Source organism: Diorhabda carinulata, chromosome 8 (genome assembly GCF_026250575.1).
Source record: "Diorhabda carinulata isolate Delta chromosome 8, icDioCari1.1, whole genome shotgun sequence".
NCBI lineage: Eukaryota > Metazoa > Arthropoda > Insecta > Coleoptera > Chrysomelidae > Diorhabda > Diorhabda carinulata.
In genome coordinates, this window is record NC_079467.1 from 15,659,085 (window position 1) to 15,685,844 (window position 26,760).

A 26,760-nucleotide genomic window follows, 5' to 3' on the forward strand; every position below is an offset into this window, starting at 1 on the left:
CCTGGTCAGGTTACGTTAGCTTCGGTTTGCAAAATAGAATTTTCTCAATTTTTCACATTGACTTGTTCAAAAATGGATAATCAACATTTTTGTTCATTTTATTACTTGAAGAAAAAAGATATTAACAATTATTCGTCAATAAGCGTTTACATGAACATCCAAAACCATTATTTTCTGATATTCTCATATCTTCTATAACCTCTTGAGAGATTTTTATTGGAATTAGATGATTTTTAGATTTTTTTACAGACGAAAATTATCGACATATTACTTATAACGTTTTGATACGTTGCCTCAGTTGATGAAAAAACAGAATATTATCAAGAGCAACATTGGTGCGACGGAAAATTTGATTTATACTAGTAACTGATATGATTACAACGATAATATTTCATTTTAAGATGAACCGTTGAATTGGCAACGTTGTGCGGATGCCTGAGTGCAAATAATATAGATATACAGAAGCCAGAGTGTCCGCTAAATGGTCAATATATACACGGATGCCAATCTGACCGTTCATTTAATCCTACATATACATACAAATAAGCGATACCAGAGCCATACAACAGAAACTCTGTGAACTTTAATTTAAAATCCATTCAAATATGGTGTAAATTGCACTCCGGCCCATTTTTACCTTATGTGATAGCTGATGAAATTCCAAGTCGAATGCACTATCTTTTTTCGATTTGCAAATTGGCATCTGTATATTGGATTCCACTTTACCGCTGATGCCACCTTAACCGCAATTTTAACATGGGGGGATTCCACTTCACGCCGCTAATATATATATATATATATATATATATATATATATATATATATATATATATATATATGTATATATATATATACTTATATATATATATATATATATCTGGAAAATAGAGAAACAATATAAATAAACCGCTTGCTATGAAAACATAAATCACGAATGCCAAATATTTTAACAAATGCTCCGCCTCTGCCGAGTTTCATAATTCCGCTATATCCAATCAGGACCGGCTCCAGGAACAAGATAAGTTCGAAACAGTATGAAGGTGATGACAATGTTAGCAAAACAGAACTTGGTCCTGCTGAACCAAAAACATTAAAGTAGTCAGACAAACCATTTCAGAAGATTCTTTGTTTTTTCAGGTGTTTGCAAGTGGTGATACGATTTGTGTGAAAGTTGATTATTAAATCTCTAACACTAATAACGTATGTACCAATGGCTTTGGCATATAATATTTAATAATATAATTTTGTAATAAGTATCTCTGATGAAACTTTCATCATTTGATATGATTAACGGCTTACGAACTAGCAAACTAATAATTTAAACTAAATGGAGAAATGGAGGAGTTCATGCTCCTCAGCTAGGCGTAATTCTCTCATTCTCTCTCTCGGATGACTTGTACATCCATTTCGCGTATTTTTCGAAAAAATTTTAGCCGTAATTTTCCATCCATCATAAACTATACGAGATAAAAGTGCTAAAAATCTTCAATTGGACGTGCCTGAGGTAAATTAGAGAGGATATTTTGTTTTGGCATGTTGTTTCAATATGAGAATTCTGAATTGCATTTTCATAATGACAGCACGCCAAGTCTGGCGGCCAAAACAATATATCGTTGGTATCTGTGCTTTTTGTTTTGAGTTATATTTAGGACACTTTCGACTTTTTTGGTTTTTGTACCATTTCTTGCTAATTTCCGCAACAATGCTCTTTAAAATATAGTATTCACGCTCTATTATCCTTGTGGAAACCCCGACTTCGTCTTTTGCTCTTTTTATCAGTCTTCTGTTCTTTTTTGGATGAAAATACTTGGTTTCCACTTTTCAGAAGTTGTGACATTTGGCTATAGTATGGTTAGAGTTTTTCCGTGAAATATTTTGGTTTTGAAAAATGCTTAAGGTTTTGGTCAACCAAACTATGAATACTTCTCCACGCAAGACAATTTAATGCAATTGACATAAAAAAGATTTGGATAAACTATGTCAAGAAAATAAACTATTTTTTGTTTACAAAGTTATTTCGATATTGTATTATTGGAACCTATTTTTTAAACTTATGCCAAAGCTATTGCGACATACATTATCGGATTCAAAACAACTAGGTGATGGCTAGATAAATCTAAGGAGCTCCTCAGATGAGACGATTAAAGGAGAGACAAAAGCAATCAAGTAATGAATTTGCTATAGCTCCATTTCAATCAAAGATTTAGAAAATCATTTTTAGTATCTAATCTAGAAATTGTCAAGCAGAGAAAACATTACCTCTATAATGTCGAACACTGAGCCCACTGCTCATTCAGTCTTCACCAGCTAAGCTACTGACTTGAATATTTCAAATATTCTGGGGAGTAGGGTTGTAGATAGACTACCCACGTGCTGAGACCAATTTTTAAAGCAGCTCTACCCGGCCCACTTTAACTACTTCGGTGCAAATATAAAAGAAAATGTCAAGGTGCTTATGAGTGCAAACAAATAGGAATTAGTTGTTTTGTTATTTGCCAGTATTTTTGTAGGCAAATATGGAAATACATCCAGAGTTGCCATTCTATTTAACGACGATTATGACATTGATAATGATGTTTCAACCATTCCAGCATTAATTTATGGAGTTTGAGAATTTCCCCTAATAGACTTTGCATGACGGTAGAGATCGTAGCTTCAGCAAAAGGGTTAAAATGAAAAATGAAATTCTGGCTTTAAATATGCTCCAAAAGTTTCGTGGAAAATTGTTTTTAAGTTAATCAATATAAAAGGTATAATAGCAGAAAAATTTAACAACCTAAATTTTATAATTCAACCAAATAGTTGAAAATACACATAAGAAATCATGGTAGAGCTTTTCTGAACTAAAGTCCACCTCAAAACTTTTTCGTCATAGTTCATTTTCATTTGTATACAATAAGCAGTTTTAATCACCGTTTAACTTGAACATTCGTTGTAATCCATGGAGTGGACATCGACCAAGCCACTTCAACATCATATTAGTCACGTTATCTCATTAAGATACTCTATGACAGTTAACAGTGGTTTAAAGAGAAAGAATACAATAGGTTGCATACTACAACATATCGAAATACAAGAAAGTTGATAATCTGTTGGTTCCAATGTAATCCCACAAAATAAAAGTCTCGTTTTATAATAATTTCACTGATATATAAAAACCTATATTCTTTAGGTGTCTTTAGAGACAGGTAGAATCAATGTGGATTATGAGAAATAAAAATAAATCTGCAGAAACATGTCAGTAAAACCATTCCGAGACCTGCAAACACGCACGTGACGATTTTAAAACTGATTTGAGATCGTTTTTCGTAGGATTTTGTAGTAAAAGACGGTTAAGGGTTTATTTGGTGGATAGGGCACTATATCAGTCAATCAATGAATGTATAACCACTTTAAATCTACCGAGTATTGTGAAGAACCAAATATTTTCTTTTATAATATACTTTGTAAGATAATGAATTGTAGGAAAATTTGAAAAAATCCCGAAATAATAAGATTGTATATTATTCTAATGAGCATTGAATTTCTTTTCAAGAGATACTTAGCAAGACGAAAATTCTAGTAATAGTTACCAGGTTAAATAAAAATGAGGTAAACTGAGTTATGATCGGATATACAGATATTTTCATCTTTTCAATATATTACAACACAAATATTACAAGATTTTTTTTTTCAAACATTATTTTTCAAAAATTTTGCGAAAAATAATTTTTAAACTAGCACCATACTTTCCAGATATCTGAGTCGTTTCCAATACATACTAAAATGAATTTCTCCAAACTTCTGAAACAATTGAGAACAAATATGTAACATCACAGGACAACGATCATAATGGCGATTGCTCGAAAGTGCTCTAGAGCATTTTAGCGCATTTTATGGAAATTTATTTTGAGAACGATGTATTGTAAACATAGAACAAACTTAAAACAACCGCCAGATTCATGACACTTTGAAAAAGTTTCATTCTCAAGTAGACAAAAGTAGAACAAACCTAGAATAACAAACAGTGGAGCAGCCTCCAAATTGTTTGTAACTTTAAAATATGGTTCCAAATTCTTGGAGGTGTTTAGGTCAAATTAGCGTCAAGTTTTCCGCCATTTCTTCATTCTAATTTTTAACAATTTAAACTTTCAACGATGGATAGATATTCAATTGATACTCGATTGAACAGCGCTCTAAGATCGTGGATGCTTTGTGCGAAAAAGGGCGTTCAAGTCAAAACGCATTTTGTACATTTGGTTACCATACTCAACAAAATGTGTCCACATTCGGGAGAATTGTAAGTAAGTTTTGGAAAACGAGATGAAACCATGCGAACACATTGATGCTACAAATCTCATGTAGATCACCGATAGGAATTTTGAATAAGGGCATGAATTTACTCGATCACCAGAATCGATTGACTCAAAAGCCTTCTGACAGTCGTTACGCCAAATGATTAGTTGTATGAAGAAAATAATGCTAAGAGATGAGGCATATTTTCACCTCGGTGAAGTCGTTAATAAACATTAGAGCAAATAACAATTCACGAGTGAGTTTTGAAAAGTCGTTTGCATCCTATCCAGTAACTCTCCGTTATCATATTTCTTCCAAAATGGGGTCGACCATAAAGTTTTCGTAAATGTCACTTAACCTACAAAAAATTGGTCTAGAAGATTCAATGGCCATATTATTTTACGTTGCGTCGTAGCTTTGTGAATTATCCACCATGAACATATTATTTGAAACCATTGGGTATCTTTTTTTTTCGGAGGGACTATATTTAAAAGTGTAAATTTACATAAAAGATTTAAGTTCAATTCAAAAACTAGTGGATGAGATAATTTGGTACTTTAACTACTCTATAAGTTTTTCAATTAATTCTCCATTCAAAATGACTTCTTTGCCTTTACTATTTCTAAAATAACTTCAAACGATGCAGCTTCTATTAAATTAATTCGTATGATGATCCAGCTGTTTTTCCATTTTTTGCATTATTGGTATTTTCATGTCTCGCGTGCACTTTTTTTCATGCATGGTAAGATAATGGCGCTTCAAGTTATATTCTTTCCTCTCAGCTATGACTTGTAAACATTCCAAATATTGTGGTTTACCATTATTGTTCAGAATAAATGAATTATCTATTTCCCAACCATCTTTAAATTCTCGATTTTCGATGTCTATTTTTTTTTATAACTGATACTTTATTAATTTATTATAAATTTATTAAAATTTATTTTAAGTAATAATGAAATATGATTGATATTGAGTTAATAATATTATAACACATTCACCCCTCAAGAAATTCTAGATAAGACTGCCATCGCATGATTGCATAAATAATGGATAACTTGGTATTACCGTGCTGCAATCGTGAGATCTTCTGTAGAAGCGATTAACCAATCAACGCATCTCCTTGCGCTTGAACTTACAATAGCTCTCAGATAAGCATACATAATATGAGTTACGTTTTATTTTGATCGTAAGCTAGAATTTACGCTCTACGACTATTGTAATGCGACACCGTAATTTGTGTCTTAGTAAAACAAATTCATATATAGTAAAATGTACTCACGGGCCGTAAAAATAATTTGGCGGGCCGTATACGGCCCGCGGCCCAGTTGGACAGCCCTGCCTTATACGAGAATTGGGGCCACAATTTAATTCAGACACAAAAATCATGTCAAAACAATGGATTTCATCTAAGGAACGTGGTGTGAGAGAAAAAATTTGTTTTTTTGATCATTATTTTCATGACTACAGTATTATGGAACCTTAAAAGTGAACCCTAAAAGTCTTTATATATTTTTCAACAAAAACCAAAACCATAACTTATCACTACCAGGATCATTCTATGACAAATATTGAAGCCAAAAATTTCTGCAGATTATTGAAGAAAAGAGTTTTGTATTATCACGATAATACTCCTGTCTATTCATTCACTATTCTTGCAGTGAAATTAGCATACTCATCAGATCTAGCTTCCATTCTTTAAATGACCTTAGAATATTATATACGATATATAGCCAAACAGGATAAGTTATTAAATGATTTGGCACATACCTGAAAAGGAAGGAATAGATGTAGAGAACTAAAGCTTAAGCTAAAAATGGAGATGGACAGGCCATACACTACGAAAATCAGCAACAAAGATAATCAGATAAATATTGAATTATAACACATCAAGAACTGCAACGGATAAACTTAACTTGGAAAGCCAGCCTTGATGATCAATTTCCTTCGTATGCGACCGTGAAAAATTGGACTACAAGATTCAAAAGAAGTAAATTTGCCATTGAAGATGATGACCGATCGGGAAAGCCAGTTTCTGTGTCAGTGCCCGAAAATATCGATGCAGTTCATGACATGATTTTATCAGACCGTCGAATTGGGCTAAAACGGATATCTAAAGCACTGAATATTTCATACGAACGCGTACATCATATAGTTCACGTCAATTTGAACATGACAAAAATTGCTGCAAAATGGATCTCTAAATGTTCGAAAGTTGACCAAAAGCGTGCAAGGGTAGAAGCATTGCGTTCGATCTGTGTTGGATTTGAAAACGATGTAGATTTCTTAAAGCAAATTCTTACTATAGATGAGACTTGGGTACATTTCTACGATCCATAAACAAAGTAACAATCGATGGAATGGCGACACTCTGGTTCTCCAAGTGTCCAAAAATCTGCTGGAAAGGTTCTTGCATCAGTTTTTTGAGTTTGCCATGGAGTAATCATTATTTATTTTTTAGATAAGGATAGACCAATAACTAAAGATTACTATTCGACATTACTGACAACTCTACGGGAAAAAATTAAAGAGAAATGACAACGCCCCTGCACAAATCTCGTGTTGTCATGCAAAAAATTCGTGATTTAGGGCTTGAATTACTAGAACACCCACCTTATTCACCAGATTTGGCTCCGTCCGACTACCATCTCTTTCCTCATCTAAAAAAAAGTTGGGAAGGTCGTAAATTTTCTACCAAGGAGGAGGTAATAAGAGCTGTGGAGTTCTGGTTTGCAGAGCAAGAAGAAACATGTATCGAATTAAGAGGAAAATATGTTGAGTAATAAAATATTTTGATATTGAAATTTTGTTTGGTTCTATAGTAGGCTAAGAACTTTTTGATATATCCTCGTATATGGGGAGGGTCATGATCATGATCATAGCTGGGACCCCAACGGTGTGATCCTCATTGATTTTTCAACAGAAAGTTGAAAAGATAACTGGACATTAATATGATCAGTTTGTTACATATTTCGATATCGAATCTTGACGAAAATTACAGCAATTTTTGGAAAAAAAACTGTCTTGTTTAGTTACGATAATGCTTTTGTATATTTATCTCCAACTCGTATTATTGCAGTAAAATTAGCAGAACTACGATTGAATCATACGTCATATTCACCAGTTACTAGTTGATACTGTATACCATTCCTGGCTTTTAAATAACGATACTGACACTGAAATATTTTAAATGGGATTTAAACAGATCCATATATTACCACCTTTTTCATGGTCCTACTACGCTCCATATAGATATTCCATTGTTTGAAACAATGCTGAAAGTCTTCTTTCATTAGTTAATTCAGAGTGCGAGCCAAATTTCTTAAAAACAGTTTTTCATTCATTTTAATAAACGAATAGGAACCGCAATGTGCTACATCAAGCGAATAGTGCTATAAATCTCTTGAAATTTCTTTGACACATAATGCAGAATGAACCAGCGCATCCTCTTGGTGGAGAACCACTGATTCTTTCTTCCACAGTTTAGGTCATTTTCTCCTTTTCCTCAACGAGTTTTAGGAGGAATGTGAAGGTAATGATCAGGAGATACACAATACCATAAAATATATCTGAAACAACAAACAATAATCATAGCTTTTGAACTTTGATCGTTCGAGCTCTTTTGACTCTCGATGAAAATGGGCTCTTGCGTAACATTAATTGGCACTCTCAAGATCATAAACGAGAACCATGATTCGACATTTTCAAAGAAAATATTGATTTCAATATATTTATGAATGATTTAAATTGAGGATTCTTATCTTTATTATAAGGAAATTTAATTTTCAAGTAGCTAAATTGATTAATTAGCGTTCTTAAAAATGAAAATATAAATTTCTTTTGTTTCTCAGTGTATAGCAATCTAGCAATAGGGAAATATTCTAAATAATTCTGAACTTTTCGGTAATTTATTTTTATGACAGGTTCTCCATTCTGAATTTCCTTGATAATATTTTCAACAAAACCCTAATAAAACTTCTGTACACTCTCGTTTTCTTTCATATATTTTTCTTTTTGTTACAGAAACGAGGGCACTAAAAAATATGCACATAATAGTGCCGGAAGCTGTTAAAAGAGGGAGCAACGTAACTTTGGTTTGTGACTACGATTTAGAATCGGCTGCTTTATATTCCATTAAATGGTATAAAGATGAAGAGGAATTCTACCGATTTGTCCCGAAAGAAGCTCCACCTGATCAATCTTTCGACGTTCCTTTCATTAACGTTGATGTGAGTGATTCCTACATAAATATGAATATATGAATATCAATTTTTACCAATACTATGAGTTTTTGGTACAGAGTAGAACAATATCCATTTTATGAGTATATTTCCAGTTCAATCTACCTCGATAGCGAGAGTGATAGGCACAAGAACAATAATTACATACAGTTCTATTCAAATTTTATGTTTTTCCAAGCTTTATCTCGGAATAATTGTGAAATAAATTCACGTCTCTCCATTTCTCCAATTTGTTGTTGTTATAAATATTATCCAAGTTTCAGTACATTTAAAGTTTTATTGCGAGTTGCTACTCAAAAAAGTACATTAAAAAATTGGTAGAAAATATGTGAGATTCAGATTAAAGGCCTTTAATGGATCTGATGATAACGTTTACACTGATCTAGAGCTTTAATACTTTTGAGTTCCACTGAAACAGATCTAAAGAGTATCTATGAAGTCGGCTTAAAACCATAAATAGAAAAAGTACAATAGAAAGTTAGTTGTTTATCCTATGGCCGGCGTATTGATATAGATCAACTTTTTACTTAGATTGCCTCGTCACAAACTTCATTTGCGTTAAGAAGAAACCTTTTATATATATAATAGTTAATTTATGGCTATTATTGTAGCAATAAAGATCAAGATAAAAATACAAAATATTCTTCAACAATGCCTTGAACATTTGAATGGTGAATAATCATGTTCTTTATCAATAAAATTATCAATGGAGTTTGAGTAATCAGTTAACTGAATCATCAATGAAGTTTACTATTTTCTTAATTCTATAATTTCCAATGTTCATTCCACGAAGCAAAGACTAGTATTTGTTGCAGCAAAAGCTATGGAAAAATAAATTTGTATCCATATTAGTATCAATCCATTAAAATTAACTATATAGTCTTTATAACTAAAAAGAGAAAAAAGTTTATGTGAATCAGTGATTTGGAACTGGGAAAGCATCGATAAATATGGTAATTATTGCAAAAATTCCAACGCATTATAGAAATAACGATACAAGAGTTTATGATCGAACTGATGCAGGAACCTTAATTGCTTTGAATCCAATGAATGCACATGCCAAAATTTCACTTAAAGATTGAAGCCTAATTATAAACACAAGTTAAACGCATTTACAAAGAATTTAGAAAACTTTAGAAGAATGTGCAGTCGACTGCAGTTCTTTTAGTCTTTAGGAAACTATTTTTATAAAATCGAGATTTTCATTATTTAATAACTTTTTCAACGATCCGACCTTGCAAAAATATTGATATTGAAGCGGTAGTAAACTCCATCATGTAGTTAAATCGAGAAGACAGTATTTAAAAAAACGAAAGTTTAGTGTGCCGAACTAGTATCCATCATCATTCATCATCATTGAACGAACTTTTTTCAGATATTTGAAGAATTCATTTCTTCCAACCTGACGGCTGCCCAGATCATTCTATACAAAGGATTGTTGATTGCTTGAATCAGTTTGATATTTTGAAAAACAGAATAGCTCACGCGCGATTAATACAGTATAATTAGTACAGGCAGTTTTCTAATAATTCTGAAAACATATTGAAACAAAAGCAGATATAGAAGGGGATTAGTGGAGTCTAATACCTAATCTAAGGTTGTCAACTTATATTTAAACAACTCTAATTAGTGTGAAGCTAGTAGTGGTAAACCAAGTGTCAATTTTTCAATGAAACGATAAATATATTAAAAAAATTAAGGATTACGCTTGTAAAGTACACCAAAAGATAAAATTAAAATTTTTTTTTTAAAATAAGCTCAAAACAATAAGGAAATAAAAATACTGATGTTATTGTCAAAAAAGAGTCTGGCTCTCGGTGTACTAGAAACTAGGACCAAAGCGGTTTAATAAAAAATATTTATAATTTTTTTGTTTGATATGCTCCAAAAGCGGTTTTCTTAGTTTTTTAATACTATATTTATTTTTCACTTTTTAGTTTGATATGCCATGAAAGCATGATTTTTTATTTTTCTAAACTAAATTTATTTTCCACTTTTCAATTCGATTTATTGTCAAAAATAGAATTCAGTATCGTATATCTCCAGCAGGGGGTGCATGGATTTGTAATTCTTCTCGGATAATATAATAAAAGTGTTAAAATCTGAAGTAATACTGGGAATATAGGGAATCTCCAAGAGAGCACAAACAGTAAAATTTGTTGCGATGCAAAGAGAAAATTAGCAGTGATAATGTTTTAAAAAAAAGTTGCCGACAAACAAATGTGAACGAGATTTGACCCCCGTGAATCCGGAGGTTGATGTTTCAGCTCGCTCGGCTAACGTACGCAATTAAAGTGGTGGGATACACTAACAGTAATAAGCTTCAAAGGAGAGCTGCAAGCAAACAAATCCATGTAAGGTGAAGCTAGTATAAGCGTGGTAAAAATTTAAAATTAGAGTTCACAAATTTTGTATATAGGTTGAATTTTAACACCTTTTTCTTTATTTTAGCAACAGTGTTTGTAAAAAAAGATCTGCCCTTGGCAGAGATGAAACTATAGTTCACCGCCATGATAGTGCACCTTCATACACAGGCATATAATTCCAAAACATTTTGCCTAAAAATGACAAAACCCCGTGTGACTTATTGTCATTTCTACATCTAAAAAGAAACATGGATGACATCGATTTTAAAATATTAAGAATATTGTCAGGAAGCTCTACAGATAAATACAAAATATGTTCTCAGCAGTGATGAATGTTTCAGAGCTATAGTTACAAATATGCCTGGTCATAGTAAAAACACGTTACTGTAGAGATTCCGAGTTCGTAGAATCCATTGATCAAGATCCCAGGTGTCGAAAGATGGTGCTGCTGGTTTTACTTATACTTGACATCCGGTTCGTCTTTGTAAACTGGATTTATAAATTAAAAAGGGTATTATTTTATTTGTGATAGTGGTGCTGTATTTGTTGGAAATTTTCTCTTGATGATGTTAAGGAAACCTACAAACGCTTAGATTTTCTTGTAATGTTCAATTAATATTAGCTTCTATTAAGCTAATTATCTTTATTGGCCAATATCTCAGACATAAGATATTTTTCCATCAAATGAGACATGTTTCTATAATTGTAACTGTCGTTTTATACAATTCATAAATCGGATTGAGGAACCTAAATGGAAGTTAACCAATCCAGCTATTGGTAAAACCGAAAGTAGTATTTTTTGATATCTTGGACCCTAATAGATGACCTCTGTGACTTTAAAGAAACCAAATTATTTTTATTGATTCGAAACCTAGCAAATAAAATGTGGTATTTTTTTTAGTTTTTAAATTAAATATCATAAAAATGATTTCCCTCACTTATATTCCGAACCTCGTATATCTGACAATGTTTTTCCACTTTTTTCCATTTATATCATACATCTGAGAAATAAAAAATGAAAAACTGAATGAAAATAATATTTTATATACTTTTTGAATATAGAGAGTGGAGAATAATAATGAAAATATCTTAATTTTTATGGTCTACTGAAAGTTTTATCGCATTTGCCGGTCCAGCAATTTTATTCAAGAGCTCTAAAAATCGAAATCACTTTCTTCTTTTATATTTCTCGTATCGTAACTCCTTGTTGTAGCTAACAATAAAAAATTTCACAAGATGATTTACATTGTTTTCAGGAAGCTTATCGGAACAAAGCAAACTGGAAGATGCTAACTGAAATAACCAATAAAATTGTAGTTAAACGACCTGGGCTGGCTCCACGATAAAACCTTTGGTCATAATGGCTGAAAGAAGGTTAGAGCGGGTAACGATCGTTCGAAAGAATTCTACGTTCAATAATTTCCATTTAACCAGAATAAGATGAGGAATAGATATTGATCGAAATTAGAAGCGAATAAACCAAAGCTAAAGTAGGAAAAGTAAATTTGGATGTTAATTTTGAGGAAAAACTAAGAATTAATTAATGTTTTATTGATTCTTCCAGTTCGCGAAATAAATGACAGCTCCTATTAAAGTGGTTTTTTCAATTATCAGATAGATTTTATGAACTTTGATTTATGCAGGCATAATCAATGACCAAACCTGAAGATACATCTTAATTTCGTTCTTTAACTTCTACCTTGAGTCAAATCTAGAAATCAACACTTCTCATGCAAACGTAGTAAAATAACATACAAATGTAGAAAATAGGATGCTGCTGGTAGAGGAATGGGATTTTATATGGACGCCTTCACACGGAGCGTTCAAGTAACGCTTCTGGGCTTCTGTATTGTGGCAGGATCACCATGTGTTTATCAAGGGGATGAGACCTCCAATCAGAGAGAACTTAATGAAACCCTATCTTCAAATATGTTGTAGATACAAGGTTTGTTATAATATTAGCGTAGCGCATCTAATGGTATGTGCTTGTTAATCGAGTCTTATTACACGTTCTTGATATATCATTGATTACAAATAACATCACTGACCTTCTTGTTTAGCAACCGTCACACTACTGGTAGAATTCCGCTACAGAGTGGAACGTTTCTCGCAATGAAACCCCTCTACGAAGAGCCACTTTGCAGCGTGTAGCGCTTCGCAAAAACACCGTTCGAAGAAAAAGACTATTTTTCGTGTTGTTGTTGTTAGTATCAGTCAGTTGTATTGTGTATACCAACGAGATAAAATGGAAAGAGAAGTCAACAGAATTGATACTAAGGATCTCATATTGAAAGTTGAAAAACCACCGGAGATATGAAATTCTGGATGAGAGTCTTATAGCGGTGAAATCTCAAAATTCGTTGTTTGCGGTTATGACTGCACCCGGTACCGTGCCGGAAAAGAACGCGTGAAAAGGAAGATGAACACACTTTGAAGGCACAGTATTTACAAAAAATTGTTGAGGCTAATATTCGGTTCACGATAATCCATTTGTAGCACTACCTGGGCAAGTACCTGTATAGTATTTTTCTTAATACTAGAAACTTAACTACGGAAATCTTCATAAAATTTGAAAAGATCCAAAAGTCGTGAATTGATGGCTATTTATTGGGGGGTGGGGACTATTATATTATTATATCTGGCATTTTCCTTATAGTTTGAAGAGAAATTAAGAATTTGTAAAATTTAATTTAATACAGGGTATATTTGGCTTACATTGTTGTATCTTTGTTTAATTTGAAATTTTATAGTGATGATACTGTTGAATTTCAATCTTAAATCTACTGAGTGATACATCAAGTTGGCGAATTTGACATAAAACTGTAAAATTATTAACACGAAACATTTATGAAATGATATTTTCTGTTATCCTGTTAGTGAATCAAGAGCCGTTGGCTTGAACAGAAGAGGAATCAGTAGGGAATTACTACGGTTCCAATGGGAGCTGTGGTGAGTCAGTGCTTTTAAACGCATGGAGAGGTACATTCCAGATATATTCCAGGATCAGGTTCATCATTTTGTCCGTGCCTGCCCCATGACGTCGTGGGGCGAACAAATACTTTTGCCGTAAGTAAGATTACACCTTTGAGGTCCCAACTGTGACCATGATAATCATTATCATATAGATCCAAGTGGCGCCTGTCGAAGTTTTAACAGCTGTTGAAAAAAGGTTTCCATTTTTTTTATATTTTTGTCTGTATCCTCTTTCCATGAAGAGATATTACGTGGATAAGAATCATACTATTACACCATTGAATATCATAAAGAGAATAGGCAAAAGGCAAAAGAAACACCCAAAGTGGAAGTTGAAAAGACAATAAAGAAAATAAGAGATGTAAATCTTGCGCTAAGTAGGAAATACCATCAAAAATGAGGAAATGGAAGGGTAAAGAAGCATGACAAATAGAAATTATATCAATAGATTCGCTGTGTTATACGAAACATTTATCGAAAGAGAGAGACAATAATACGAGCATAACACAACGATAATCAATCATCAAGAGAAACTTTTCAATGTTTACTAACATCAAATTAATCAGTTTTGTGTCAAATTCGTCAACTAAGTTGGAATCTCTGGAACCGTTGGTGATGATACAGTATGAATAATACTGAATAGACTGTTTACACCATCACTACACCAACACTTACAGTCACTGACGCGCGTTTTGATAATCAAGTTATCGTCTTCAGAGACTGACCCACAAACTTCAGACTCTGAAGACGATAACTTGGTTATCGAAACGCGCGTCCGACAGTGTAATTGTAAGTATTGGTGTAAACAGTGTGTTCAGTATCAAATTCGCCAGCTTGAAATCTATTCATGCTAGCAAATCAATCTAGAGCTTTCAACTCTAATTGAAAAATAGATTCAACATAGAATCATCGGAGTGAAACGTCCAGGAAAAAGGTAGGTGATTTGTGGATATAACCATCTCGTATAATTATCGATTTGCTACCACAAAGAAACTACTAAGTATAAAGCTACTACTTATGGTGGGAGTAGAACCATCAGACACGGCAGAATCTACCAGACTTCGTGTCAGTAGTTAAGGGTCAATATTCTGCCGTATGATATGGGAAGATTTCAAATTTTTGGTACTAGTTTTAGTGCTATGAATTTTTATCAAAGCTCTCCCTAAGAAGATGTAATTACGTCAACACGGTTTATAAAAAATCTACATATTGATATATTCCATGATAGTCTATTCACTTTTTCTAATAAACCGAAAGTTTCGATAACAAAAAGACGTCTTAATCAATTATGTACTATTCTGATATGTACTATTATCAATCTTCATGTATTAAGATATTCCTGAATTTTGTATAAGGTTCGTTTTGTTTAGATTCTTTTATATAATAATAATAAAAAAACTAACATTGTCTGAGGGACATGGAAAAAATAGTCATTACGGTAATCAGGCAAACAGTTTCAATTTATTTTAGAAAATTTAGAAAGTTTCGATAGTATTTTAAAAGCGAGAATAAGCTTCAAGAAAATTAGTCAGTAGATGTAACTCTTTTCTTTACATTCCCTGAATTGTTGGTTCTTTCCCTACTTATTTATTATTCTCGTTTTAGTTAGGTTTCTACCGTAGAAACATTCTTATAGCTAATTAAATATAGTATTTGAAAAGAGCTTACTGTTTGTGACCGAATGAATTATATCGTATTGAGTTTTCTGAAAAATTAGAAGCAACGTTGGGTATTTATAGAATTTCTACAATTTATAAACTTTAATCGCCTCTTATTACGTTGTAAGAACTTTACTAATTGTTCATTAGAACTAATTCTACTTCTACTGTATTCGCAAACAACTATTCCCATCTTATTCAATCAAACTATGGTGAATTGAATCAATATTGGTTTGTATTGTGTTGAAATAAAGATAGGAATAGAAGAGAAGGTTCCTTAGGAAAGGTTAATAAACTGCAGTATTCTCAGCTCTATCATTTATTGTCATAGTAAAGTTTGACATTTTTAATGTTGAACGTGTTGGTATACTAGTGTTATTTGAGTAGTTTAGAGACAATTGAAACATTAATCTTGCTCAAAAAATGAAATTGAATCACGAACATTTTCGTACGATGATTCTATGAATTTTGGTGTTTCGTTGGTTTTCCGAATTGAATCGTGTTCGTTCTTCGCTACAGGATGAATTTTGTGAAGGTTGTCCAAAATCGACTGTTGTGCCAGAAAACATCGATGCTGTGCGGAAACTGATATTGTGAAATCATTATGTGACATACCTGAGATTGAGACATACTTGGGCTTCAGTTTCACTACCATACATTTAATATTGCATGAACATTTGGCTGTCAAAATGATTTATTCGCTTTGGGTATCGCATAATTTGACAATCGCTCAAAAAAAAACTCGTGTCGATTGGTCTAAAGAAATGCTGAAGAAATTAATGGCAGTGCTTCGAAAAACTTTCTTCCTCTACTTCCTTGCACCTACAGTACGTTGGCACTTATGGTCAGACATCTATTTATAGTGGCGGTGTTATTTATGTCAGTCCAGTGTTTTATATTGCGTAGCCATGACATTTGTTTTCGACCTACGCCTCTCTTTCCTTCGATCTTTTGTATTGTATATCTTCTTCCAATAAGAACGTGATCCAAGTATCCAACCTTTCGAACCTTGATCAAGTTGAACAGCTCGATCTCAATCCTCACTCTTCTTAGTACATCCTCGTTCCTCACTCTGTCTGTTTATGGTATACTCAACATTTTTCGAAGGTTTCTAGTTTATTTATGAACGATATCTTTGATGTTCATGCCGTACTGTAAAATTGACCACACATAACATTTGACTATTCTATACCGAAGGTGAAAGGAAAGATTACGGTTACACAACATCGGTTCAAATTTATTGAATGCATGTCTTACGTGTTCAATGCGGCATTTAATTTCCTGCTGAGGGTCCCATTTCTCATTTATAGTTATTCCTAGATATTTAAACGTCTTCACTTGCTCTATAGGTGTGTTATCTATATGCACACTTTGGCACTTAAAAATTGCATTTCTACTTATTGTCATGCACTTGGTTTTTGTTGCATTTATTTTTAAGTCATATGATTTCTCAATATTATTTATTTCATCCAGTAATAATTGCATCTCGAGTACATTGTCTTGAGTATTTCCGTATCGTCCGTATAGCGAAATTCATTCAACGGGTATCCATTAACATTGACGCCATAATCAGAGTCCTTAAGAGCTTCAGCAAAGACATTCTCTAAATAGAAGTTGAACAGGATAGGAGACAAGATACACCCCTGGCGTACCCCTCTTAAAACTTTGAAGTCCTCTGTGTTGATTATCTGATTCAGCCTAACCCGTGCTCTCTGGTTCCAGTAGAGGTTTTGAATAATTTTGATCATGCTTGACGGTATGAAACGCCTTCTCGTAGACGAGGCATATGATGTAAACGTCTTTTCGTTGGTCAATTCAGTTTTGAACGAGGGTATTTAGGCAGAAAACTGCTTTGCGTGTTGAAACCAAACCGGGTCACTCCACATAGTTCTTCTAACTTTATGAACATCCTTGTGTAAAGGTGACAGAAAACTGATTAACAATCCACTGTATGGGTCTACCAAGTCGATGCATATCTAACAAAAGCACTTCAAAACAAATGGTCGCCCGGAATAATTGGACATGATGCCACCGTTCCATTAGAGCAACGTGAAACGGTCAATTATGAATAGTACATAACCATTTGTCTCATTTTCTACAACGACAAAGCGAGTTCTCACACATCAGTTCAAACATAAATGTTTTTGATCAGTGAAAATATCGAATTGATTGTTATCCAAAGTGAAGTCCTTGTTTGGCACCCAATTATTTCTTCTTATTATCGTAGAATAATAATTAATTGCGAGGCCAACATTTTCTACACCCGAAGAAGCCTTTTTTGCGTTTAAATCACATGTTTTGAAGGAATGAAAAAATTACTTCGACAATTAGTTCAAACGTATGCAAAAGTTTATTGATCTTAATAAAGAATATTTCAAAAAACAATAAAGCCATATTCAATTATAAATATTTATTTTCTTTTGTCTCAAAAATTAAATAGCAAATATTGTATAACCAACGGATATAATAATTCCTGGTTAGTGGTTATTATAGTGTATAGAAACCTAGCGGGAAAAAATATTGTCCGCATTACAAGAAACAAGTGGGTGTATACAGTTATAGTGAAACATACAAGCACATACTGAGTTATTGCTTGAAGTAGCTGAACCAGCCCATATAAGAAAATACAGTCTCTCTGAACATACATACACGCCACTGAATAGAAGAAAGTTTATCAGAAATTCATATATAGACTGGTATCATATCGTGAAGGTGAACTGGGGTATGATCATAAAACGTCTAGATAATACCTAAAAGTCCTTGAAGTTGAAGATCGTAACAACACCCAGGTCTTATTTTCATATGAAGAGATATTATTGTTAATAAGAGATAAACCGTTTACTACTATACTATGGTTTATTCAAACATGGTAATAGTACAATTTTTATGATCGACAAAGTAAACTTCAAGATAACATAAATCAGTGGTGGAGAATTTGTAAAATAATGTGCGTAATTATTATTTTCCTCCTAAAATATATGGAAATCAAAATTTACTTGACATCTGTCTCAATTTACCATTTATTTCAACTATCAAAAATGAGTGAGTGAGTTGTAATCTTTAAATAAGATTGAAATAAGAAGTGCATCTACTGGGAAAGCATAATAAAAAATCTTATAGAAAAAGATAAGATGGAGTTATATGTTGGAAGAGGTTATATTGAAGAGCCAGTGACATCAAAAGAACCGATACGATTCAAGTTGAAAATAGTCTCAAAAAATATCGAACAAATGTATCATTTTAATTACTTGGAAGCCAAAATAACGAGTCACGGAAAATTTTTTTAACGAAGTGACAGAACAAACAATGGAAGCGACTCGAATTTGAGACATATCATAAAATATGCAGCAGTCACAAGTCCAGATACAAGTACAACACTACAAATAATGAGAACAACCGAAATGGAAATACTAAGAAATATACAAGGCAAAAATCTACGAAACAAAATACGGAATGAATTTATGGAACAGCAAAGTGAAATACAGTACATAGGAAGGTGGGTGAGATAAAGAAAAGTTCTTAAGCAAACATATAGTATAGTAGATTTGTTAAAAACGCGAATTAGAACTACCCCGAAGGAAGAAGACCACAAATGATAGATTTCTAGTGAAAACTTACTAACAATGAACAGATAGTAGCCTACTAATATGCTCATTCATGTTAGAAAAAAGAATATTAGTATTCATTGTTTGTCTCCTGTTTTCTGCTTTTCTTTTTGATGATTGATTTAACGGTAATCATATTAGTATGACCCATATAAACTTGTAAGTCCATATATGCCATAAAAAAAGGTTATGAGACATTCTTCTTCATATTATCTTGTTAAGTGTTTGCATTTTGCAATGAACTATAACAGTATACTAACACAGTTTTAAAATAGGTTTTCGATAACCAAGTTATATATATATCGTGCTATCTAGGCCAATAGTATGATGATAAGCACTTTCTTTTCTTTTTCTTACCTTCATCTTCCAGTTCCAAACTACTCCCTCAATTAGATCTCCTCGTGCCACTGCATACCATCTTATTTGGTGTTCCTGCCATATTTATATCGGTCCTTTTTTGCCACTCTTGCTTCCGACATTCTTTCTAAGTGTCATAGCCATCCTATTCTTCTGGATTTCGTGATCTCACTCATTTCTTGTTCATCATATTTTTCAATTTCTTGGTTTATCCTTATTCTATATATGTCTTCCTCCTTTTTTCCTCCTAAGTTATTTCCTCTCCCATATCTTTTTCGCTTTATTCGTTTCACTTACAAAGAGTACTGTTAGTCTGATATAGAAATAGTTTTTTTTGGAAAATTTACCTGGAGATTCGTATCTCCTTTATTTTTCTTACCTGTTTACCTCTTCGAGTTAACCTTGCTTCTAAGTTTTATTCCTTCTTCAATAAAAGTTTTGCGTTTTGGGATGAGTCATTTTCATGAACTTGGATCTCTCCTCGTTCTCTCTCAAGTTCGCTGTTCCTGTTATTTCTATGGAAGCCCTGCACGTACTTCTCAATGCACTTTCTCTTGTTGCTGAACATTCATATGCTAGCAACTGTATTGGTGTTTATCCTGCTCCTTCGTACAATCCATTCCAGTATTATGTTAAACAACGTAGTAGATAGAGGATCTCCCTGATTTAGTCCTATATTTGTTTTAAAGCTGTCTGATGATTTCTGTTTTATTTTAATTTGTGTTTCAGTGTTCTCAAGGTTCATTTTTGTGAGCTTTATCAGTTTTATTGGTACTTTCATTATTTCATATAAATGTTATTTTGCCTTTTGGAATTCGATGAAAATTGCAAATATGGGCAAGTTGTATACAAGGATATATTGAAAAATTCCTAGTCTACTATACGACCAAACAAAATTTCAATGTCAAAATATTTTAATACTCAACATATTCTCCTCTTAATTGGATACATTATAGCGAACCTGCGACGTCTGTAGACCTTAAAAAAAATGTTTCTTCTTGTCTGCAAACCAGACCTCCACAGATTTTGTTGGAAGAAAATTTACGAACTTTTAAACTTTTTCTCAGTTGAGAAAGAAGATAATGGTCGGGCGGAGCCAAATCTGGTGAATGAGGGAAGTGTTCTAGTAATTCAAACCCTAAATCATGCATTTTTGCATGGCAACATGAGATTTGTGTACAGGCGCGTTGTCCTGCAGAAACCAAACACCTTTAGATAGCTTTCCGCGTCATTTCTCTTTAATTTTTTTCCCTTAGAGTGGTCAGTAATATCGAATAGTAATCTCCAGTTATTGTTCCATCCTTATCCAAAAAATCATGATTACTCCAAGGCAATCCCAAAAAACTGAAGCAAGAAATTTTCCAGCAGATTTTTGGACACGAAACTTCCTTTGTTCCTGAATCGTAGAAATGTACCCAAGTCTCATCCATAGTAACAATTCTGTTTAAGAATTCTATATCGTTTTCAAATTGAGCACAGATCAAACGCGATGCTTCTACCCTTGCACGCTTTTGGTCAACATTCAAACATTTGGGGATCCATTTTGCAGCAATTTTTCTCATGTCCAAATTGACGTGAACTTTTAGTCCAATTCGACGGTATGATAAAATCATGTCTTGAACTGTATCGATATTTTCGGGGACTGACAAAGAAACTGGCTTTTACGATCGGTCATCATCTTCAATGGAAAATTTGCCTCTTTTGAAGCTTGCAGTCCAATTTTTCACGGTTGCATACGAAGGACATTGATCACCAAATGTATTAAGCATATCTTCGTAAATCTGCTTACCTCTTAACCCTTTTAAATATAGGTACTTTTTGAGGGTTCGATAATCCAATTTATTGATTTTCACAATTTCGGTGGACATCTTTTTTCTTTGAATCATCTTTTTTCTTTTTATGCATGGAACTATGTCTAGGCTAATTATATATCAATACATTTTCGTACACACCTCATTCTCTGGGTCCGCTTGTTGCTTGTTGCTTCTTATGAACATTGTTTTTTGTTTACTTGTTCCTCTATTGTTAACCAAATTATAGTCTTCACGAATTTCGTTTTGAAAAATGTTAGAGGATATATAAATTGGAGTAGACAGTAGAAATTCATTTAAACACAAACTACTCGAGACTCGTAATATCGTTTCCAAACATAAAAGTTATCCTCATAAGATTAACCGACAACGTGAGCGGTTGATATTTTTTATGATATCACGTAGTGTGCGTTCTATTTTTCGTTTATAGCGCGACCTTCACAACCTAAACGATAATGCGTGAGAAGAAGTAATCCCCTTTCTTTCTATCGTAACCTTGTGGCCTGAAGGGAGAATTAGTATTGACTCTCAAAAGTCGTTGTATCTACAAACGGTTAAACGTTCTACAAAAACATTTAGAAAGATGAGAGTTTTTGAGAACATATTAATTTCCTATAAATTTTACAAAATGATTCGGTTTGAGACAAAAATCAATGCATCAGGAAATTTTTCGACCTTATTTTTAAAATAGTCTCACGGCTTTGCATTCGTTTTTTATCTTATTCTGTTAGTCCATTCTTTGTTTTTATTTGAAAGTGTTGATGCTGCAAATTTTCGTTCATTCATGCTTTGTCTTCTCTTCCGAATAACCTCGTCAAGTCCTAAATCTTCCCCGTCAAATCCATTTGTTGGATCATTGTAATGCTTCCGTACATTGATGAGAAAATGATGAGGCGTTTCTTATGCATTTTAATTATCAACATCTATGAGAGTGTGAAGAGACATTAACCTATAACACACACCCTAAATATTCGTCGTCGTAGAAACAACTGAGGAAAAAACCATTTCTTATTATTTTTAATGTAATTTTAAAAACCTAGTGCTTTTTAGTCAATCCATCATTTGAATAGCTTTGTACAGCAGGCCCTCTTCAATCCTAACCACTTCTAATCTGAACACCTTTATAATTCGAACACCTCATCACTCGCATTTTCACTTATTGAAAAGCCAGTTACTCATCAAATCTCGAGTAGGTATGATACATAAAAAGAAGCACGTCACTGTCACTATTTCTGGGAAATGCGAGATTTAAGATCAACTCAACGAAACGGATATTGGAGACTACAGAAATGAAAATAGTTCGAAGAATAGCGGGAAGAACACTACTGGATAGAGAAAGGAGTGAAAACATAAGACGAACATGCGGGATAGATAATATCAATGACTGGGTACTGGATAGAAAGATAAAATGGAATGAGCACATTCACCGCATGACGGAAGAACGAATTGTGAAAATATCAAGGGACAAATCACCAGCAGGACAAAGAAGCATTGGAAGACCTTGGAAAAGATGGAGTGACAACCTCCCAGGTGACTGAGCAGAGGCAATGACGTGAAGAAAAACAGGCAATGATGCCTATACACAGCAGGAAGAAGAAGAAGAAGATCAACTCAAAAAAGGTATTTCTTTTAGTTCTCTAGCGCAGACATATGGTGCGGGCAAATCTACTATTTTTGATAATAAGAAGGGAGAACATATTCGATCTTATATGGTGAGAACTGAAAAGAGTCCTGGTACTCGAAAGACCTAATTGGTGGCTGGAGAAATGTATAAAGATACTTGGAATAGGTCAACTCAAATAATCGGCGCAGTAAAACCGTTCCATGACAAACTTATGAATATTCTTAAGGAGAAAGATTTATTTGCAAATTTTGTTCTACGCAAGAGTCTGGTTTTGATGGAAAACGATACCAGACAAAAAGCTGGCACCTACTTAGAAGTAAATGCCCTAGATTGTACAGTTTCCAAAGAAAAAGTAACTTTCATGCCCTGCGTGAATGCTAATGGGACGCACAAACTGTTCTTGTCATTGACAAAGCACAAAAGTAACGTGACTTGGCATCTATTCGAAAGCTATCAGTACATTACATAGGGCAATTCACAATTTTATCCAAGCCTTCTAATTACACATTTATCATCTACCCTATGAACCAAAACGTTACTCAAAGCATAAAGGTGAATTATCAGAGAAAATTTATGCTTCAAGTTTTTGCACAACAGAAATTGAAATCTGATTGTACTGTATCCGATGCCCTTAAGAATACTACTATGAAAAAGTTATTTTTTCATTGACCGAAAGTTGGCATTAGTGAAATCTTGATTTCCCTTGTGGGATTAAACATCGATGAATAAATAGACGATGAGTTTGGACCCTTTTTCTTTTCCTTTTCTCAAGATTTAGTCTTGTTGCTATTACTATTTAGCATAGTAGATATCTTGCTTTTGTGCCATTTGTTGGGAGGTCGGTCAAGAGGTCTTCTTGAAGTTGGTTTTTCATCGTTTGCCCATTCATCCCATCGATATTTCCATCATTATGTCGACGTGGTCTTGGTCTCGTGAATCGTACTTTATCCTGAATTTTCAGAGCTTCTCTTATAACTTCACTTCTTATTTGAACTCTTAGGTTCACCCCTTTACTAGTTCTAAATGTTTTTATCTCTACTGTACTCATCATTTTTTTTGTGTCCGCTCGAGCTTCCCCTGCAAATGTGAGTATAGCTCTTACGATTGTATTGTATATGTGTACTCCACTATCGATGGACATATATTTGTTTTTCTATGAAATCACAGATTCTTAAGGCCTTATTTACTTGGGTTTGGAACCTCTTGTTGTAAGTTTCTGGCGCTTGTTATCTCGACTAGTCAGGTTGCACATTGTATATACTGGTGATTGGGGTTATCGTTCACAGCTAGTTCACATCTTTTAGACTCTTTTTTTACAATTACCATTGATTCTGTTTTTTTCTAAAGATACCTGCAAGTCAAAGTTTTCGGCTATTGTTTGGAACCGATAAACTTTATCCTTGTTTTCGGCTATCAAGACTACGTCGTCCAAAACTTCTTTCACGCTATTAACCATTTTATCCACAATTAAATTGAACAAGAATGGGCTCATACTGTCATCTTGTCCAGCTCCTGTTAGCTTGTTCGGTAGACCCCTGTTGTATGTTGATCTGGGTTTTGTTTTGTTTTTATTGAGCTCTTCTACTACGTTCATATATTTTTAGGGTGCCTTGTGTTGCTGAGGTATATCAATGATGTCAGCTATTTTAACTCTATCAAATGCTTTCATGGAATCTACAAAACAGAGGAAGAGGGGTATTTGATGTTTTGATCAACAGCTTACTTATGTTTAGCAAATATATCATTCTATAATTTTCTGAATCATTTTTTCCCTTTTTTGTATATTCGGATATTGATGATTTTTTTCCAATAAGTAGGTCCTTTTAGGTTCGAGATAATTTTTTGAAATAATATTGTGATCGCTGTTCAGTTCAGAAAGGGGACTTTCTGTTTTTCAATTTTTCTAGTGTCTCATGTATTTCGTTGTGTGTTATGTTACCTTGTTTTAAAAGTTTTTCTGTATAGTTATTGTTTGCGTAATCTTCTCATATAGGTCTCTAAGTACGATTCCAATTTTTCTGGTGCGTATAAGTACTTTTACTTTGGCATTCATATAGGTCATGTTCCATATTGGCAGAAGCATTGTCCCAGTATGTCTTCTTTATTTCTTTTGTGACATCATTCACTCTGTTTCTCCTCATTTGTTCTTCTGCCCTTATATTAGGTGTATGCTTCTTTTTTGCATTGCTAGAATTTCATTCTTTTTTGTTTTTCTTTGCTTGAGTGCTCACTCTCCTAATTCCGAGTGCTTCGGTCTCTATTATATTCGTTTTAATTCAATTCCACATTTGCTCGCATCTTCTTCGTCTACTATCGGGACGAATGCCATTTTTTTATTCAGTTTACTCTGGTACAATGTTCTTGTTGAGCTATCGTTAAACTGCTCTATTTACATTGGTGGTTCAGTCTTTTGAGGGTTGGCTTTGAAGCCATATTTGGTTAGCATTAGACCGTGCCCTGTGCCAACGTTTCCCCAAATAGCATCGTCGTTTTATCGTTACATTACTCCGTGCAAAACTTCCCAATCCAGTGGTTGAAATCTTCTATTCTAAAGGTCTTCAATTTTTGAGATATTTGAGTGGGTGAGAATTTTAGGATGGGTATGTTGCCAGCTTCGTCCACCAACTCTCCTTCTTTCTCCGGGCTTGAGACCCGCTAGAAACTTTGAACCCGAAGATGAGATTCATCCAGTTTTTACCGTTGATACAGCATCTTCTGATGCTGAAGAGGCTTCTCACAAAACAATGATGACCTAAATCTCTAATAAAATAATAAGGATAATAAGGATTATGTAAAGAAGAAATCTTATGAAAATCGAAGAAAGAAAACAATAATAGTCAATAATCGGGTTACTCCTCATGCTCATGGCTCATGCCATCTATCAATAAATCTCCAGTCAAAGGAATAGAATTTACCATAAAAAATTTTTTTATATGAGATCTTAACAAAGTATTGCAGATTTTAATTCAATTAAATAAATTTAGTTCAGTCCAGTCATGCGCCTCTCAAACATAGAGTTTTTTTATATTTAGACCTCTTTAAATGATTTCTAGCCTTTTGATCTACAGTTAGTGGTGAATAAATGCAAGACCAAGAACAAGTCCAAAATTAAGTTAGTCTTGGTCTTGGTCCTGCAATGTAATAAGTGGTAATGATCTTGGTCTTACAGCGTCCAGTCTCGTTCTTTGTCTTGTAGGGTCTAATATTGGTCTGGATCTTGGACCCATACCTTTGAAGTTTTTTAATTTTTTGGTATATTTTTATAGGAGGCAACCTTTCGAAGTATTCAAACAAAATAAAGGATTGAGAAATAAGGAATGGGATGTAAATATTTTATATATTTATATCACCATTTTATATATTTTATATAGGATGAATTTAAGGATTTTCTCAATCTGTGAAAATATCATTGGTCACTCTCTAATGGAAAATTCATAACGTTGAACCAGTACCAAGCGTTTCCAATTCACGCGCGGTGTCTGTCTTAAACACATGTTTCGTATCTGATCAAGTGGACATATCTTTGCCCGAAAAAATGCTTTTACGTGAATTACGCTTCTCATTTGCCACTAAATACCTCCCGACAAACTAAAATATTAGGTTTTTTTTCAAAAAAGTTCAATAAATATGAAATTTACTGATGAATATACATTTTAATTTTCACTATGCTATTCATTTGATTTCATAAATTATATATAGATTATCTGTGCTACAATCCGAACGCTCCATAAATGCGAACCGGGGTAAATTTTCGGAGTTTGTATTAGAGAAATCCTGCTATAGTTTTAGAACGCGTAAAATCGTTCAGGATTCAGAATTCCTAATAGACTCGAGTGAGTTCAAGAGGAGAATT

General features: G+C 33.4%; 1 protein-coding gene across 1 annotated transcript in view; it reads left to right on the forward strand.

Annotated features, from left to right (window-relative positions):
- LOC130897229 (uncharacterized) overlaps window positions 1-26,760 on the forward strand; it is a 227,348-nt gene that overhangs the window by 139,738 nt on the left and 60,850 nt on the right. The window contains exon 3 of the mRNA XM_057805982.1: window positions 8,296-8,501. Within this exon, the coding sequence (XP_057661965.1) occupies window positions 8,296-8,501 (206 nt within the window). The remainder of the gene's footprint in view (window positions 1-8,295; window positions 8,502-26,760) is intronic.